Source organism: Mustela nigripes, chromosome 12 (assembly GCF_022355385.1).
Source record: "Mustela nigripes isolate SB6536 chromosome 12, MUSNIG.SB6536, whole genome shotgun sequence".
Lineage (NCBI taxonomy): Eukaryota > Metazoa > Chordata > Mammalia > Carnivora > Mustelidae > Mustela > Mustela nigripes.
The window spans coordinates 90,895,296-90,911,996 of NC_081568.1; the positions used below are offsets into that span (position 1 = coordinate 90,895,296).

Genomic DNA, 16,701 nt, shown 5'->3' on the forward strand with positions numbered 1-16,701 from the left:
AGTAGGCAGAGAGGCAGGCAGAGAGAGAGGAAGGGAAGCAGACTCCCCGCTGATCAGAGAGCCAGATGTGGGGCTCGATCCCAGGACCCTGGGATCATGACCTGGGCCGAAGGCAGAGGCTTTAACCCACTGAGCCACCCAGGTGCCCATAAAACTCCTTTCTTAAAGCTGAACTTCGGTTTTTCTGTCAGTGCTTTGAAGTCTTCCTTTCTTCCCCTTTCCCTGCAAAAGTTCCATCCTTTTTAGTGTTTGAAAGTGTTTCTATTCCCTCACCTTAGAATTTGAATGGAAATAGTCCATTTTGGTTTTCATTTCCAGTAAAGATTCACTTTGTTCTGGTTCTAGCAGAGTAAAGTTACTTTAGTAAGAGTTACTTTAGGTTCCAGCAGAACCTAAATGCCCCTACATTCCTGTCCAATTATAAAGCCTACGGTACTGACACAACCAACACTGAGCAGTATTCTAAAGATTCCTGTTAAGTGCTAGAGCACCCTCCTGTGTGTTGGTGATACATCCCATTGGCACCCTTAGCACATACTATTCAATGTGCCCTTGCATCTTAGAGCAATTATTATTATTATTATTTTTTTTTTGTCTTCTGTCTCCTGTCCTAACTACTAAGGAAAGTTTCTGAATGCATGTGAATATGAGACTATACTTACAATGTCTTCCTCTCATCTAGGACCGGTACCCCATCTACAAATTAGATAAATGCTTCTGATGAACTTTTCGTAAGGTGGCAGTCATCTTACAGACCTCGGTACCCTTAACAAACCAGCAACCATTGTATAGCATTAAACTTGTAAACATATCACCCAAGAGACCAAAATTATGGTTCAGATGACTTTGAAGTAGAGTGAGATGAAGAGAAGTTTGTGAATGAGATTGAAGTATCAAGTCTATGCCTAAAATAATTGACAGAGTAGCTGTCTCCAATAAGGGTATAAAAGGAGTAAAATCACGAATCCTTGTGTGCTTTCTGGTTTTTCTTGTGTAGCTAATATACCCTTATCGCTTGAAGAGCGATATGGTTTATTAAGGGATTCTTTTCCTTGAGCTTCTGCTTTCACTCTTTCCAGCAGTTTCAGAGAGAGAAAAATACACATCATGATGGAGAGGAGAGCTAAATTTGGGTTCAGATGCATGTTTTACCTACTATTTATGTGACATTGCCTTTCTGGCAGCTGTTGCATGCAGATACCTTTTGCATGCCTGCCAGTGCTCACTCTGCTCATTATTCCTATTCATTCATTACTCCTATTGCTTCTCTTTCACCTTTGAGAAACTGGCAGTTATTTCCGGGAAGCCCTGGAAGAAGCTTCCATTGACTCATCTGTACAGAGTGGTTGTGTCAAGTTGACCCTCAGTTTGCATTTGCCAAACACTTAACATAATCATAGAATGTACACGAAACAGCAGCATGTGCTCTTCTTGTTAACATTCATCAGTAATGGAGCCCTTAAATCCCCAGATTTATTAGAGATCCAGGAAAAAGATTTGGAGTAGAGACTATAGGTTGAAAGGAAACTGGAGAAAGCAGGTGGAATTCTGGGTGGTAAAAGGGCCCCAGTTTTGTTGCCTTACCTGAAATCTTTGCCATCCTTGGACATTTTTTTATTTGTCTTCCATTTGTTCATTTGTCAAACTCCTTCCAGTTTCTCAGCCTAAAAGCGATTTCTTCCTTCTTGAAATTTTTGGACTGCATCATACATTCATTATCATGTATTGCTTGCTCTGTTTTTGTGCTTTTTATGTATTTTACCTCTGGGCTTTTTGGAGGTCGGACCCATGTGTGTAGGGCGTATAGTGAAAGGCTTATGGTTTAGGCTCTGAACCACGCTGTGTAGATTTGAGTTCTGGCTCCTGAAATCACTGTGTGATCTTGAGCAAGGTATTTAACATATCTCTACCCTCATCTATAAAATAGAGCTACACTGTTGGATTGTTCTGTGTATTAAGTTGACATAATGCATGTATAGTACTTAGGACAATGCTTAGGAAGTGGTGTATGCTCAGTGTAAATAAATTCTGGTTGTGGTGATGATAATATTTTACAGATTTTTTTTTTTTTTCTCTGCTTAACACCAGACATAGGGTACTCGCTTATAGAATACCCTGCATGGTCAGGATATTATTATCATGATGATAATAATATCATGAACAGTTAATCTTTCACAGAACACCTTGGGTTCTTTGAAATCAGGTAACAGATTTTATCTTTAGTATCCTTTGAGTCTAGCACAATGTTTGACACACATAGGCTCCCAATAATATGCCTGAATTGGATATATTTTAATAACCAATGCATTGTTCTCTTCTCAGTCTTGGATAGTTCCGAACACCCAATTATTCATGTCAAAAACTTGGAAATTGTCTTTGGCAACATGACGTCTCGCTGTTCACATGTAATCCATCACCAATAATAAATCAATGACTGCACCTCTAAATATATCTCAAATCCATACCCTCCATTTCCAGTATCTTCCACTTACTCTTCCTAGGCTGTTACATTAGCCTCCTAAATGGCTCTTTCCTCCAAGCCATATTCCACAGAGAAGATGACAGCCATGTTTTAAAAGCAGAAATGATCTTATTCATCTTCTAGTTCAAAACCCGTTAGTGGTTTCCATGGGACAACCAGTCGGGGTTTGCCTTACCTCTTGAGCCCTATTCCACCCTGGTCTCTCTCAGTCATTTCTACCAGCCATGCTTGCCGTTCTCTCTCTTTGGAATGTGCTCAGCTTTTTCATGCCTCAGAATCCTGATAGATTGTGAATTGACATGCTTTCTGGTAGCTCCAGAACACTCTTGTTTTTCCTTTATAAAACTGATAGTGATTGTAAATCAAACAAGTTTTGGTCTAGTAGTTTTTCATATGTATTTTATTTTTTAGCCACAAATATTTATTTGTATTTTAAAATATAAGGACTCTTTTTAAACCTTGTTAAATTTACGTAGAGTAAAATTGACTCCAAGGGAGGTTATACATTAATATAAATTTTCATACATGTAGATTGCACGACCAGCACTGCAGTCAGAACACAGGTGAGTAGCTTCATCACCTGAGGACACTCCCTTGTGCACTATATCTTGGGAATCCCATTCTCCCTGACTCCCAACTACTAGCTTCCATCCATCTGTTTTCTTTCACTGTAATTGTGTCTGTTAGAGAATGTAATATAAATGCAATCAAGCAGTGTATAATTTTTTGAGACTGGCCTTCTCAGGCAGCATAATGCTTTTTATATTTGCCTAAGCTGTTGTATGTGTCATTAGAATATTGATGTTTTTGTTTTTGTTTTTGCTGAGTAGTATTCCATTGCACGGGTGTTATCACCCTAGCCCTCAAAGGACATTTGGGTGTCTAATGCTTTTAAGTTAACTGTCTCCCCCACTGATCTCTAGTTTCAGGAGCATGATGTTCTGGACATTGTTAGTGTGTGCCCTCACCTCCGTCCATTTCGTGTGTATGCATGCATTACACACACACACACACACACACACACACACACACACACACACACGCTGCTTTATTTACAGAATAATTTGCATGTAAGTTGAATAGATTATGGTCTTTTGCTCCTAAATGCTTCAGTGTAGGCTTAAGTATTGCTTTTAGTTGTCATGTCTTTATAGGCTCTTTGAGTCTCTCTTATTTCCTGAGTTTTTATTTCTTGTGACTAATATTTTTGAAGAATACAGCCCTTTTCTTTGTTTCCCTCCCTCCCTTTCTTTTCCCAGAATAGAATATTCCTCATTTGTGATGTGTCTGATGATTTCTGTTGATTAGATTGCAGTTATGCATCCTCGGTTGGGATATTACCTAAGTGATTGATGCTGTCCTTCCTGAAATACCACATCCACTGGCACATGGTGTCCACCAGTTTCACATTAATGATATTAATTCTCATGAAGATGTGTGATTGCTCCACTGTGTAGTTACTGTTCTTTTCCCTTGCAGCTGATTATCTGTATTGAGATACTGCTCTTCATTAAAATTTCCTCCTACATTGAGCAAAATAATATTTTTTAATTGTTACCAGAATATTTTTAATTGTAAACACCATTTCAGATTTTGATTCTCTTGATTTTGAGGTCTTTTAAAATCTGTAAGATCAGTAAGCACTATTGTAAACTATTTTTTCTATGTAAATCCATCTTGGTTGGTTTATATGATGCTATATATCTAAAAAATATAGGAGGTATATATTTAAAAGTGGTAATAAAATAATTGATTTATTCATTTTCTTGTGAAATTTCTGAATGGAAAAGAAAATGGATTTGAACTATTTGAACTATGAGATTATTTGAAGGCAGTGTTAAAGAAGGTTCCATAAGAAGAGAAAGAAAAAAATAATTCAATGAGTCAATTTCCTAGGGAAAAAAATGAGGAGGCTCTTTTAGGAGGCTGAATGTCGGGTTCAGAAATTGTTCTAATGAAAATTAGGGGGAATCAGAAAAGGAATCTGAGGAACCATTTTGATGTGTTACTCTAGAGCAAAATCAAAATGTCACAGTTCAGACTGGGGAACATTATTGTTCCTTGGAGATCATATGAAGATTTCACCAAATATGTTAGGGAATTGATGAGGTAATAATGAGATGGTTTTAATTACCTAAATAATATGATTTGGCTGTGAAGTGTTAGTAGTTAAAGCATGGGGACATATACCTTCCAGTCAGTGCAGCAGGAAGTTGAGAAACTTAGTCTAATCTAAAACCTTAGTGGCCAGTTGTGCCACTAATCAATGATGTGCTCATAGCCAGTAAGATGAGGAGGTCTCTGAATTCTGTTCCTGTATCACCCTTTTTTAAGGTCTTGATTTCTGTTTTCTTCTGTAGTAGTGATCTCTGTCTGTAACAGCAGCACCCCTATGAACCCTGTGAACAGAAAGGCTAATAAACTTTGTCATTCTGGATACTGGGTTTAGATTTATTGTTTGTTGTAGATGCTTTAGTTTACCTCAGCTTTTGCAATAGGAGAAAGACAAAATTTATTTTATTTTGTCTTTTTTATTTAGTGTAGTTTACTAAAAATTTTATTTTCAGGTCTAATAAGAATAAATATTTTTGTGTGCTTTGGATATTTCTGGAATGGAGGATAAGATTTATTAATGTTCTAATCTTATCATCTGGTAGTTTTTACTTTAAATTTTATTTTGATGTCAATGAGTTCTTCTAAACTCTAGAGGAGAAAAAAATTTTCCTTGACTTTTTCAGGGTCCCTGAGTGGGTCTGAAAATTAAACTGACGAAGTCAAGATTAATAGGGGAAAAGCATATATATTTACTGCTTTAAGTTTTATATGACATGGGAGCCCTCAAAAGGAAGTGAAGACCCAAAGAGGATTGTAAATCTGTGTGTGTGTGTGTGTGTGTGTGTTTAAAGATTTTATTTATTTATTTGAGAGAGAGGGAGAGGGGAAGAGAGCACAAGTGAGGTAGGGTGGGTGGGAGGAATAGCAGAGGGTGAAACAGATTCCCCACTGATCAGGGACCCGGATGCAGGACCTGATCCCTGGACCCTGTGCCATGACCTGAGGCAGAGGCAGACGCTTCACTGCCTGAGCCATCTACATGTCCCAAATCTGTGTTTTTTATGCTAGGTTTGAGGCAGAGTGGAAAGTTGTGGAATGAGAGAGTAGGGCACAGGGTATGAGGTAAGTTTAGCAAACAGGGAAATTTTGCAGGCCTTTTTGGATTCTTCTCAGCGTCTCTGTCTTCAGAGATAAAGATGCTCCTTTTCTCCCACTACAGTTGAGGGCACCTCTCACATAAAGTTTTTATGACCTCATTCAGGAGTAAAGGCAAGGTATGAGGGTGTGGCTGGAGGTAGAGAAGGGATCAGAGAGAGTCCTTCACACTTAGCCTTTTTCTCAGATTCCTTCAGATTTGAGTATTCTCTGTGCCACAGTGCCATATTTTGGGATATGGGGTCCAGAACCCCATCATAACTCTAAACTGTATGACACAATTGAAAAATCCTTCACTATGTTTGATGTAAGTGAAAACACTAAACACAAAATGGATTTGAGAAACCTAGCTCTTATTCCATCTTTACTCTAATTCATGTCATTTATCTGATATGGGTTTTTTTTGGTGGTAATTTACCAATTTCTTCATTCAGTAGCAACAACAGTTGTTGGCCACAAAGGATAGTTCTGAAAATTATAAACCATTTTGATAAAAGATCTGTTACCTAGTATGCACCTCTGATTTTTTATTGTCATAGAAAGTGGTGGGTACTTTACCAAATATTTAGTAGGGAAATAATTCATATTATCTGAAATATTGTTATCGTGATGTAAAAGATGCTTTAATAACGAAGGAGTTACTATACAATTATAGGTATATCATTACTGGTATTTTAAGTGTATTATCAGAGTATTAGTAATAATAATCAAAGTCAGAATTAGAAAGCCTAAACACTGAGCTTTTTTGAAAAATAATGTCTAACAATATATAATATAAGCAGTTTATAGTTAACTCTTAAATCATTACCCTAAAATATTATGGTATACACAGATTTTTATTTAATAGATTCATACCATTTCAGATGTATATATGTTAAAAAGTAGTTGAAGTGTCCCTTTCACTCTCCCCAGCTTTTCTTGCCAAAGGTAACCTTTGCCAGTGCAACTTTATATCATTTTGCAATGCAAGGTGTATACCTTAATAAATTAAGGTGCTTGTTGGTGATATTGAATATTTTTTGTATCCAAAAATCTCTTTAAAAAGTTAAAAAGGAAGAACAGAGAGGTTAGTGAACAACATTTATGTTCACCATTCTAAATTTCTTGTTTTTGCTCTTTTTTTTTTTAAAGGACTAAAAGTTAGTCTGTAATATATATTCAAAGAAATGTAAATACTATATACATTTGAAAAAATTATCCAAAATTATATTATTCTATCTTTTATTTCACCTTTTTCTATTCAAAATTTATCTGTTCCTGATGGCTACAGTTTGTTCATTCTGAATATTTAAAATTTTTCACATTTCCTTTTAAAATACTTATTTTTTAAATTATCAGATGTTTAGGTATGTGTGTTAGGAAAACACAAATTAACTGCTTTCTGAAAAAATAAGTTCCTGAGATTTCCTTTCAACAATACTTTGGAAACGCAGATAAAATTACTTCCTGTCTCTCAGTTTCCTGTATCCATGGCAACCTCTGTTTTACACACTGACTGTGGAGGAACCAATGTGAAGAGTGGTGTTTCCTGAGCAAATTGTGACTTCAAAAAAAAAAAAAAAAAAGAGGGCGGGGGGAAGGTGGAGGGGTGGAGGTCAACAGTGCCACAGAAAGAAATGGAGTTTAGAAATGTCGCTCTTCAGATTTAGAAAGAAAACCTTTACTCAAATCAGCCGAGTGTCAATAATACGAATTTCCTGGTTTCGGTAAGATTATTATTTACATATAAACTTTTAACTGAAATGGAAAATAATTTGCTTTTGTGAAAAGCTATAGTTCAGAGTTTAATTGCTTTCTTGTAGTGAGTTTGTACTTTCATAAATTAAAATATTTAATTGATACTAAATTTAATTTGGTAAAGGGACATATTATATCCAAAGACCATTATCCCTACCTCATCATTTGTCACTTTTGTTATTGTCAGATGTAATGTTTTAAATGAGCTTTAGCAAACATACTGTTTTGCAGTTCATTAAATTTAAATTATCATTTTGTCAAGCAGTGGATTAATGGCCTGGAGGTTTTAATCCTAGAACACCTTCCAAACTCATATATTATGCTATCACCACAGTACAGTTGATAATATTTAGTATTGTTGGCTGATACTAATAAAAATAAAAGAATACAGAATTTTTAGTATTATATGTAGCACTATAATTTTGAGAACTTACTGATGATTTAAAGTTTTACCTTCTTTTTTTATAGCCAAGTCTGATATGAACAGAAAAAACAAGAACAGGGCTATGTGTGGATTACATTTTTCTCTGCCTTGCCTACGACTTTTTCTACTTGTTACCTGTTATCTTCTATTCTTATTACATAAAGAGATTCTTGGATGTTCGTCTGTTTGCCAGCTCTGCACTGGGAGACATATTAACTGCCGTTACATAGGCCTTTCAAGTATTCCTAAGAATTTTCCTGAAAGTACAGTTTTTCTGTATCTGACTGGAAACAATATATCTCACATTAATGAGGGTGAATTAACAGGACTTCATTCTCTTGCAGCATTGTATTTGGATAATTCTCGCATTGCGTATGTGTATCCAAAAGCCTTTGTTCAGCTGAGGCATCTATATTTTCTATATCTAAATAATAATTTTATAAAGCGCTTGGATCCTGGAATATTTGAGGGACTTTCCAATCTTCGTACTTTGTATTTACAGTCTAATCAAGTAGCTTTTGTTCCAAGAGGAGTATTTAATGATTTAGTTTCAGTACAGTACTTAAATCTACGAAAGAATCGTCTCACTATCCTGGGGAGTGGTACCTTTTTTGGCATGATTGCTCTACGGATACTTGATTTATCAAACAATAGAATTTTGAGGATATCAGACTTAGGCTTTCAACATCTTGGAAACCTGGATTGTTTGTATCTAGAAGGTAATAATTTAACAAAAGTACCTTCAAATGCTTTTGAAGTACTTAAGAGCCTTAAAAGACTTTCTTTGTCTCATAACCATATTGAAGCAATACAGCCCTTTGCATTTAAAGGACTTGTCAACTTGGAGTACCTCCTTCTGAAAAATTCAAGAATTCAAAATGTTGCTAGGGATGGGTTTAGTGGAATTAATAATCTTAAACATTTGATCTTAAGTCATAATAATTTAGAAAATTTAAATTCTGACACATTTAGCTTGTTAAAGAATTTAATTTACCTTAAGTTAGATAGAAACAGAATAATCAGCATTGATAATGATACGTTTGAAAACATGGGAGCATCTTTGAAGATCCTTAATCTGTCATTTAATAATCTTACAGACTTACATCCAAGGGTCCTTAAGCCATTGTCTTCACTGACTCATCTTCAGGCAAATTCTAATCCTTGGGAATGTAACTGCAAACTCTTGGGCCTTCGCGACTGGCTAGCATCTTCAGCCATTACGCTAAACATCTATTGTCAGAATCCCCCATCCATGCGTGGCAGAGCATTGCATTTTATTAAGTGGACTGACTTTACAAATTGTGTTACATCTTCGACAAATGTATCCAGAGCTTGGGCTATAAAATCTCTTCATATTCACCACAAGACTACTGCGTTAATGATGGCCTGGCATAAAGTAACCACAAATGGGAAACATTTGGAAAATACTGAGAGCGTTACTTTCTGGGAACGAAGTCATACTGCACCTGCCAATAGATTTTTTCAAGAGAATACATTTGGTAATCCATTAGAGGCTACTGCAGTGTTACCTGTGCAAATACAGCTTACTTCTTCTGTTAACTTGAACTTGGAAAAAAACAGTGCTCTACTGATTGATGATGCTTCGGTGTCAGGGAAAACATCTCTCATTTGTACACAAGAAGTTGAAAAGTTGAATGAGGCTTTTCACATTTTGCTGGCTTTTTTCATCTTAGCTTGTGTTTTAATCATTTTTTTGATCTACAAAATTGTTCAATTTAAGCAAAAACTAAAGGCACCAGAAAACTCAGGGGAAAATAGACTTGAATACTACAGCTTTTATCAGTCAGCGAGGTATAACGTAACTGCCTCAATATGTAACACTTCCCCACATTCTTTAGAAAGCCCTGGTTTGGAGCAGATTCAGCTTCACAAACAAATTGTTCCTGAAAGTGAGGCACAAGTCATTCTCTTTGAACATTCTGCTTTATAATTCAGCTTAATGTTAGTTACAGGAAAACTTCAGTGCCATGGACATGAATTCAACTGAAGCCTCCTTAAAGATTTACAAATTTTATTTGGAAATATAATGAATTATATGAGCTTAGCATTAATAAATACATGTTTTTAATAATTTACGAATACTGTATTCATTCAGCATATGTCTTCAATAGGTGCTGTATTAAGTAATGATACTAACGTTTCTGTGTACTAAGCACTATGCTAGTAAATACTTCACATTTATCCTTAAAAAACCTTGTAACTCTCTACATTTTACAGGTAAGGAACCTTAGGGAAAGTGAACTTAAGAAACTGTGCCAAATTCTTACTGTTTATGACACTTTTTAGGTCTGTCTGACTCTAGGGCACATGTTTTTCATTTCATGCTATGCTGCTGTCTAGGTGCTAATTGTGAACAACATAGGCATGGCTCCTATTCTTGGTAGAACTTGAAATCTAGAGGAGGCACATGGTTTCTCTATGGGATGGTAAGTATTGCAGGCGGAGGTGCTACTGAGTATAACATCAAATGGAAGTGGTAGGTGGCTTTATGAGAACAATGACACTGAGACTGGATCATGAAGGATAAGCAGAAATGAAAAGAGTTGAGTAATAGGTAGAGGTAACTTCGTATCACAGAAGTCAAAGAAAGAGAAAGAATGCTGCTTTTCATGAAGTAACATTCAGTGTGACCAGTTATGAGTGGTGATGTAAGATTTGCAGCTGGAGAGAGATACCAGATGGCGAAGGATATTGCAATTTAATATTTTCCTTAGAGCAGCAGGGAGCCATGGAAGGATTTGAAATAGTGGAATGACTTAATCAGATTTACCGTTTACAGGGTAATTTCTTTCTGGAAGGAGCAATGAGACTAGATGCAGAGTTAATTGGGTAGGAATTTGCATCACCAATCCCGGGGTGAGGTACCAGAGACCTGTGCCAGAGTAGTGGAAAAGAGAATGGATGGATGGATTCTGGAGCTTGGTGGTTGGCTAAGGGGTGGCAAGTAAGGGATAAATCAAAGATGGTAATTTTTTGGCTTAGGCAGCATTTGGTTGCATTTAATGAACAAAGGAATCAAAAGGAGTGGGGATATGGGTGGGGACAAAATAATGAGTTCAATTTTGGATACACTGAATTTGAGATACACATCTGATCTCCAAGTAGAAATATCCCAAAAGCAGAAGATTACAGGAGAGATCTGTCTAGTAAAGGTTAATAATTTGTAAACTTCCATTTGTCTATTACACCAGAAGTATATGATCCTCTCTTAACAATAACATCAACCATTTGAGTCATGACTTTGGGAGACAGGTAAGTGAGGAAGAATAAGATGAAAGAGCTTCCAGGAGATGTTAGTGGCCTTGATTGGGAATCTTTAATGTAAATAGATGGTAATTCAAGCCATGGAGACTATGTATGGATTATCTCTATTAGTATAAATTCATACTGTGTAGAATATTGGGCATATAGTAAGTGTCCATCCTTGATCTATTAACAGAGACCTGAACTACAAATACGTGTTAAAAAATTTTCCTTGAATGTTACGTATTTCATGTTTGTGCTGTCCTTCCTCTTCCCCCACATTTCTCTTTTTTATTATTAAAAGTTAATACTTCCTGTATAAAATTAGCCTGAAACAGTCTGGGAGTATTTAAACCAAGTGGTAATTATTGAGTCTGTATTGTGAACCTGAGGTAATGATAAGAATGATTGTGTTGTCCCATATACCTTAAGGTGGTGCTTCTCAAACCCAGAATCACCTGGGTTGTTAAAATACAGATTGTTGCCCCCCACTCCTCCCAGAATTCTTTATTCAGTAGGTCTGGAGCGGGGCCTGTTGAGTGTGTGTGTGGGTAAGTTTGCTGATAGTGCTGGTCTGGGGATCATGGCTTTGAGATTATACTAGAAATTTCAGAGAAATTAAAGCCACATCTCTCCACCCTCCCCGCTCCCCCACCACCCCACTACCCCTACAAGAGTTTTCATTGTTCTTTTCCCTGTCTGGTTTAAAGCTTTGTCCTTGGTTGTGATGATAGGAGTAACCTGAATACATTTAAATAAATCTGTTCTTACATAAATTACTTATTTCATTGGGGAAAGATATGTGGTATTTGTTTCACCTTGAAAATGTTTTTAATAATACACTTCTATTGTTGTATCCACACAACTCCAGTTACGTTTTTTATTTAATTACTGAAAGTACATGCTCTTTGAAAAAAGGAATTCAGAGAATACAGAGATACTTAAAATGAAAGGTGAAAACTCTTCCATGTCTCCCTTCTCTACCACCTAGACCACATTCTCTTGAAGATGTTAGAAGCAGCCTAGGTGGTTATTTGGAGTTAGGAAATAACCATAAACAAAGTATTTATCTTGTCCTTACTGAAAAACTCCCCCAAATTTGAAGAAGGAAATTTAGAAATTTTATCAAGATTTAAAAATTTTTATGTATAACTTATAATTGATAACTGATGTAGGCTCAACTAGAAAATTTTAATCTTATTAATATTGTTTTATATATGGAGTTGTTGTAGTTGTATATGGTGGTATTTATTAAGTACTCATTCCAGTTTCTGTCAGCAGCTTTTCCTTTTAAAAATGTTAGGTCATATAACACTGTTGTTTGATAGTTGCACAATTTAAAACCTTACTTAAGATAAAATTGATTTGAAGTGATAATATGCATAGAAAGTTTTAACAGTATAATTTGTGCATATGATTGTTTCACATTTTAGGCTGCACCACCTCAAACAGCAAAGTTTAAACTAAGTAATATTCTCAATTAATACAGGTGAAGAAACTTTTCTCAAGATTACTGTGTTTCTCTACTGTTTAGTAAAGTTTTCTGATGAGAGCACAGAAGAATAAAATGGTTGTGTTTTTTGGTAGTTTTATATACCGATCCATTTTTTTTTTTTCCCACTGACTTCTGTAAAAGTGTGGTAAGGTTCCAGGGCATTCCTAAAAAGCTCCCCTTTATCCTTTCCCCATAACAAATGAGAGGTATAGAACTCAACTACCATTTATTTATAACAGTATACTTTTTAATACATTTAAAATTCCAGTTTGGAATTTCAGAAATATGTATCTCACTTCTGGGATAATTGGGAACTTACTCCCAGTTCCCTTCTAGCATTGGAGTAGAGATGTTTGATGTCAGATTGTCCTTGAGGACTTGATTGTTAAGAAGAGACACCTCAACAAGAGAAAGCAGGAAATCAGGAATGTCCCAGGTGATGGAGTGGTGGAGCCTGGGTAAGATGCCTCGTGGGCTTTTGGAGGTGAGGGGCTTGCCACTGTTGTTAGCCAAAGACAATGTTGGGGCACGATAAGGATGGACATTGTTTGAGAGTGAGGGAATTGTATAGAATTCACTGTAGCAGGGAAAGAAGATCTTTGGCTACCTCTTTGTTCTCCACTTTTCTCAACTTTGTACTCTCAATGGAGTTCTTGACTTTCTCCTACATAAAGTGCCAGGGTTACACACTTCTCTTACCTGTGTCTTGAGTCAGCAAGCATTTTTACTCAATTATCTTATCTCCATTAAAACAATAACCGTAAAATATGCCATATTTGTTTTTAAGGGTCACAAAATGGGAGGAAAAAGGCTAGGGAACCTTTTACAAGGTTCTGAAAAACAGCTTTAATGCTAGGCTTTCCTAGCAAACTGGTCTCACAAGAACATAACCCATGTCCTCACGATAAGGATCGCATACCTTTACTTGCCTTTGTTACCAAAGTCCTCTTTTGATCATGTAACACTTTTCCAGTGCACGTTCTTTTTATTTTGGTCTGGGCTGTGCAACATATAACCATACTCTAGGAATGTAACTCCAAGCCATGAATATCTTTTCATATGACTTTAGTGACAGCAGAGTTGGCTTTTTTGTTTGTCCTGTCCCATATTCATGATTATCTTGTATTTATTTATTGTATAGTTTTATCAGCAACAATACCAAGCATTTACAAATGGTAAGGTCAGATGCCTACCCTCATTATTATGAAATCTCTATAAAGTTCTCTTATATCCCTTTTTAAAAATCAAGAACCACTCTATCAAATGATTCCTGTAAGCATTCAAAACAAGTATTGCTGTGATTTTCAGCATAATGTTTTTCCCACATAATGCTCTATCAGTCATTTGTCATCTTTTGATGGAAACTTAGTTTTATCATTGGGTATTGTTCTTAAAGTGTAGTCTTTGCTTTTGAAAGTCTCAGAAGGTGGCAGTTTCTTCTCATGGCATCATAAATGGATTGGTAGAGTTTTTCTTACCATCTTAAAGATTATGGGTTGCTTTGTTTTGCTTGTGTATGTGCACTCCAAAAATTAATGGAGGGAATAGTTGATAATATAAAGACTTTTTATTTTTTTTTATTTTTAAAAAATATTTTATTTACTCATTTGACAGAGATCACAAATAGGCAGAGAGGCAGGCAGAGAGACAGAGGGGTGGCACACTCCTGGCTGAGCAGAGAGTGGGACATGGGGCTCAATCCCAGGACCCTGAGATCACGACCAAAGCCAAAGGCAGAGGCTCAACCCACTGAGCCACCGAGGTGCCTCTAAAAAGCCTTTTTGAAGATTATTGTTGGAATTTTAAAAATCCAACTTTCATTTTAAAACAACTTAGTGAATTTCCACTAACAATTTTTTATCCTATTTCCTTGCCACTATTTTTCAAGGGAACTAGATTTATTAATACTCTTTTCCATGACCATGTAGAGAATTACTGTATAGAAAGAATATATGTTTCCATCTACGTGACAAAAGTATTTGCAGCTAGCTAAATCCCGGAAAATATCTAGAGGGGAAAAAAACTAATTTTAGTGTAAATGTCACCACTTTTGTGGCCTCTGGTGTGGTAGAAAGTCTGGAATAAGACTGTTTAGTCAGGTCTTTCTTATTTTGCCCTTTTCTTTAAATAAACTGCCGTTTATTGTTTATTGCTTACTAATCCTATTAAACAGTATAAGTAGAGAAGTGTCATTAAGAGAATATTTTATTTGTTGTGGTTTTTAATGCTTAAATCTTATTATTTTCTTAAATTACCCTAACTTTAGTGACCTACTATATTTAAGATACAAGAATGCAAGAGTGACTTCAAATATTAATCATTTGTATGTGAGGTATGAATAGTGTAGTTGTGGTCTGGTTAGGTTAGAGAAAAATGCTATTTATTTATTTCTTGGACTTCCTATGAAAAACTGTTAAATCATCAATTTTTGATTTGAGAACTGTTCAGAAAAAGTAATTGAAAATTTTGTGTTTCTGCATGCCTGTTTTCTTCCCAGGTCCAAGGGGATGAAGATATGATACAAATAGATCAATCCATCACTTAGAAAGTATAAAGTACATGGTCTTTGGTGAATAGATCATTTCTCTGAAAAGTAGAACTATAAAATGCTCACTGTAAAAATGCTAATAAAAATTGGACAGTTAGAAACTAGAGTCCTGGGGTGCCTGGGTGGCTCAGTGGGTTAAGCCGCTGCCTTCGGCTCAGGTCATGATCTCAGGGTCCTGGGATCGAGTCCCGCATCGGGCTCTCTGCTCAGCAGGGAGCCTGCTTCCCTCTCTCTCTCTCTGCCTGCCTCTCTACCTGCTGTGATCTCTCTCTGTCAAATAAATAAATAAAATCTTTAAAAAAAAAAAAAAAAGAAACTAGAGTCCTGTTCATATTCAATGTAATATTTATTGTTTGGGCTGACCAAATGAATATTAGAAATGTCATTTATTTATGCCTTTGGGAACTAAAAGTTTTATTCTTCTTTTCAAGGGTGGTTTGTTTTCTGAACCCTTGTGGTTAGGTTCATAATTACACAAAAGGATAGAAATATCTTAAGCCAGCATAGTTTTTAAATTGATTCAATAAACAAAGATGGATTGATTTTTTTTCTTTAGTATTTCGTTTTCAGAATCCCTCTGCATGAAATTTCTGCAACTCAGTCTACAGATACTTTTATATACCCAGAAAATGCCTTAAGATGCCATAGCTTCAGAAAATAATAAAGGAAGATTAAGAACTATAGTTTTACTCATGTGAATTTAACAAAAAAAAAGAAGTTTACTGAAAACTATGTGGAATTGTTTAAAAGGTCAAATAATATTTAGTATAGAATTTCAAGCCCTCATCTATTTAATGTTTTTATATGTGTAACATCACTTATAACACACTTGAATAACCAAACAAACGGATGTTTATAAAAGCTTAATCTTCTTTCGTAGTTTGTAACTTGTGTCTATGTGAATACATTAATATATCTACCAAGTATGTGCAATAAGAAAAGGAAAAGTGTTTGTGACAAAGAAAAAGAAGAAACATGTTCAGGTTACCAGTACTTTTCCCCCGTCGCTTTTACCTTCATTCTCTCCTTTCATCTTCAATGTTAAACTTGTCTTGTGTTGTCTGAAATATTTCAGAAATAGATTACAGCCACCTTCTGCTCTACTTTCTGCCTCATGTTTAGTGTAATCAATTGTAATATGTTATCTATAATTCAACTATCCATACTTGTAATTTCCAAAAGAGATTAGCACAAATAATATTACAAAAATAAAATGAGGGAGGGCAGTTCTTGAGCTCTGGGGGTCATTAATTCCCATGATTATTTATTGAGTGGTCACATCATGTCCTGTGGGACATAAAAAAATAACACATGGGCTGTATTTAAAGATTTTATTTATTTGAAAGAGAGAGAGATCACAAGTAGGCAGAGAGGCAGGCAGAGAGAGAGAGAGGAGGAAGCAGGCTCCCCGCAGAGCAGAGAGCCCAATGCCAGACTCTATCCCAGGACCCTGGGACCATGACCTGAGCTGAAGGCAGAGGCTTTAACCCATTGAGCCACCCAGGTGACATGGGCTGTGTTTAAAGTTAACGGAGAGTCTT

General features: G+C 35.9%; 1 protein-coding gene across 3 annotated transcripts in view; it reads left to right on the top strand.

Moving 5' to 3' along the window:
• The window catches only part of IPO11 (importin 11), a 207,423-nt gene that overhangs the window by 140,418 nt on the left and 50,304 nt on the right, over positions 1–16,701 (top strand). Inside the window, exon 28 of one of the 3 annotated variants that reach the window (XM_059417950.1) lies at positions 8,951–9,068. The exons of the other annotated variants lie outside the window; for them this stretch is intronic. Within the exon in view, the coding sequence (XP_059273933.1) occupies positions 8,951–8,972 (22 nt within the window). The 3' untranslated portion in view covers positions 8,973–9,068. Of the gene's footprint in view, positions 1–8,950; positions 9,069–16,701 lie in introns of those variants that run through there. 3 annotated transcript variants of the gene reach the window in all.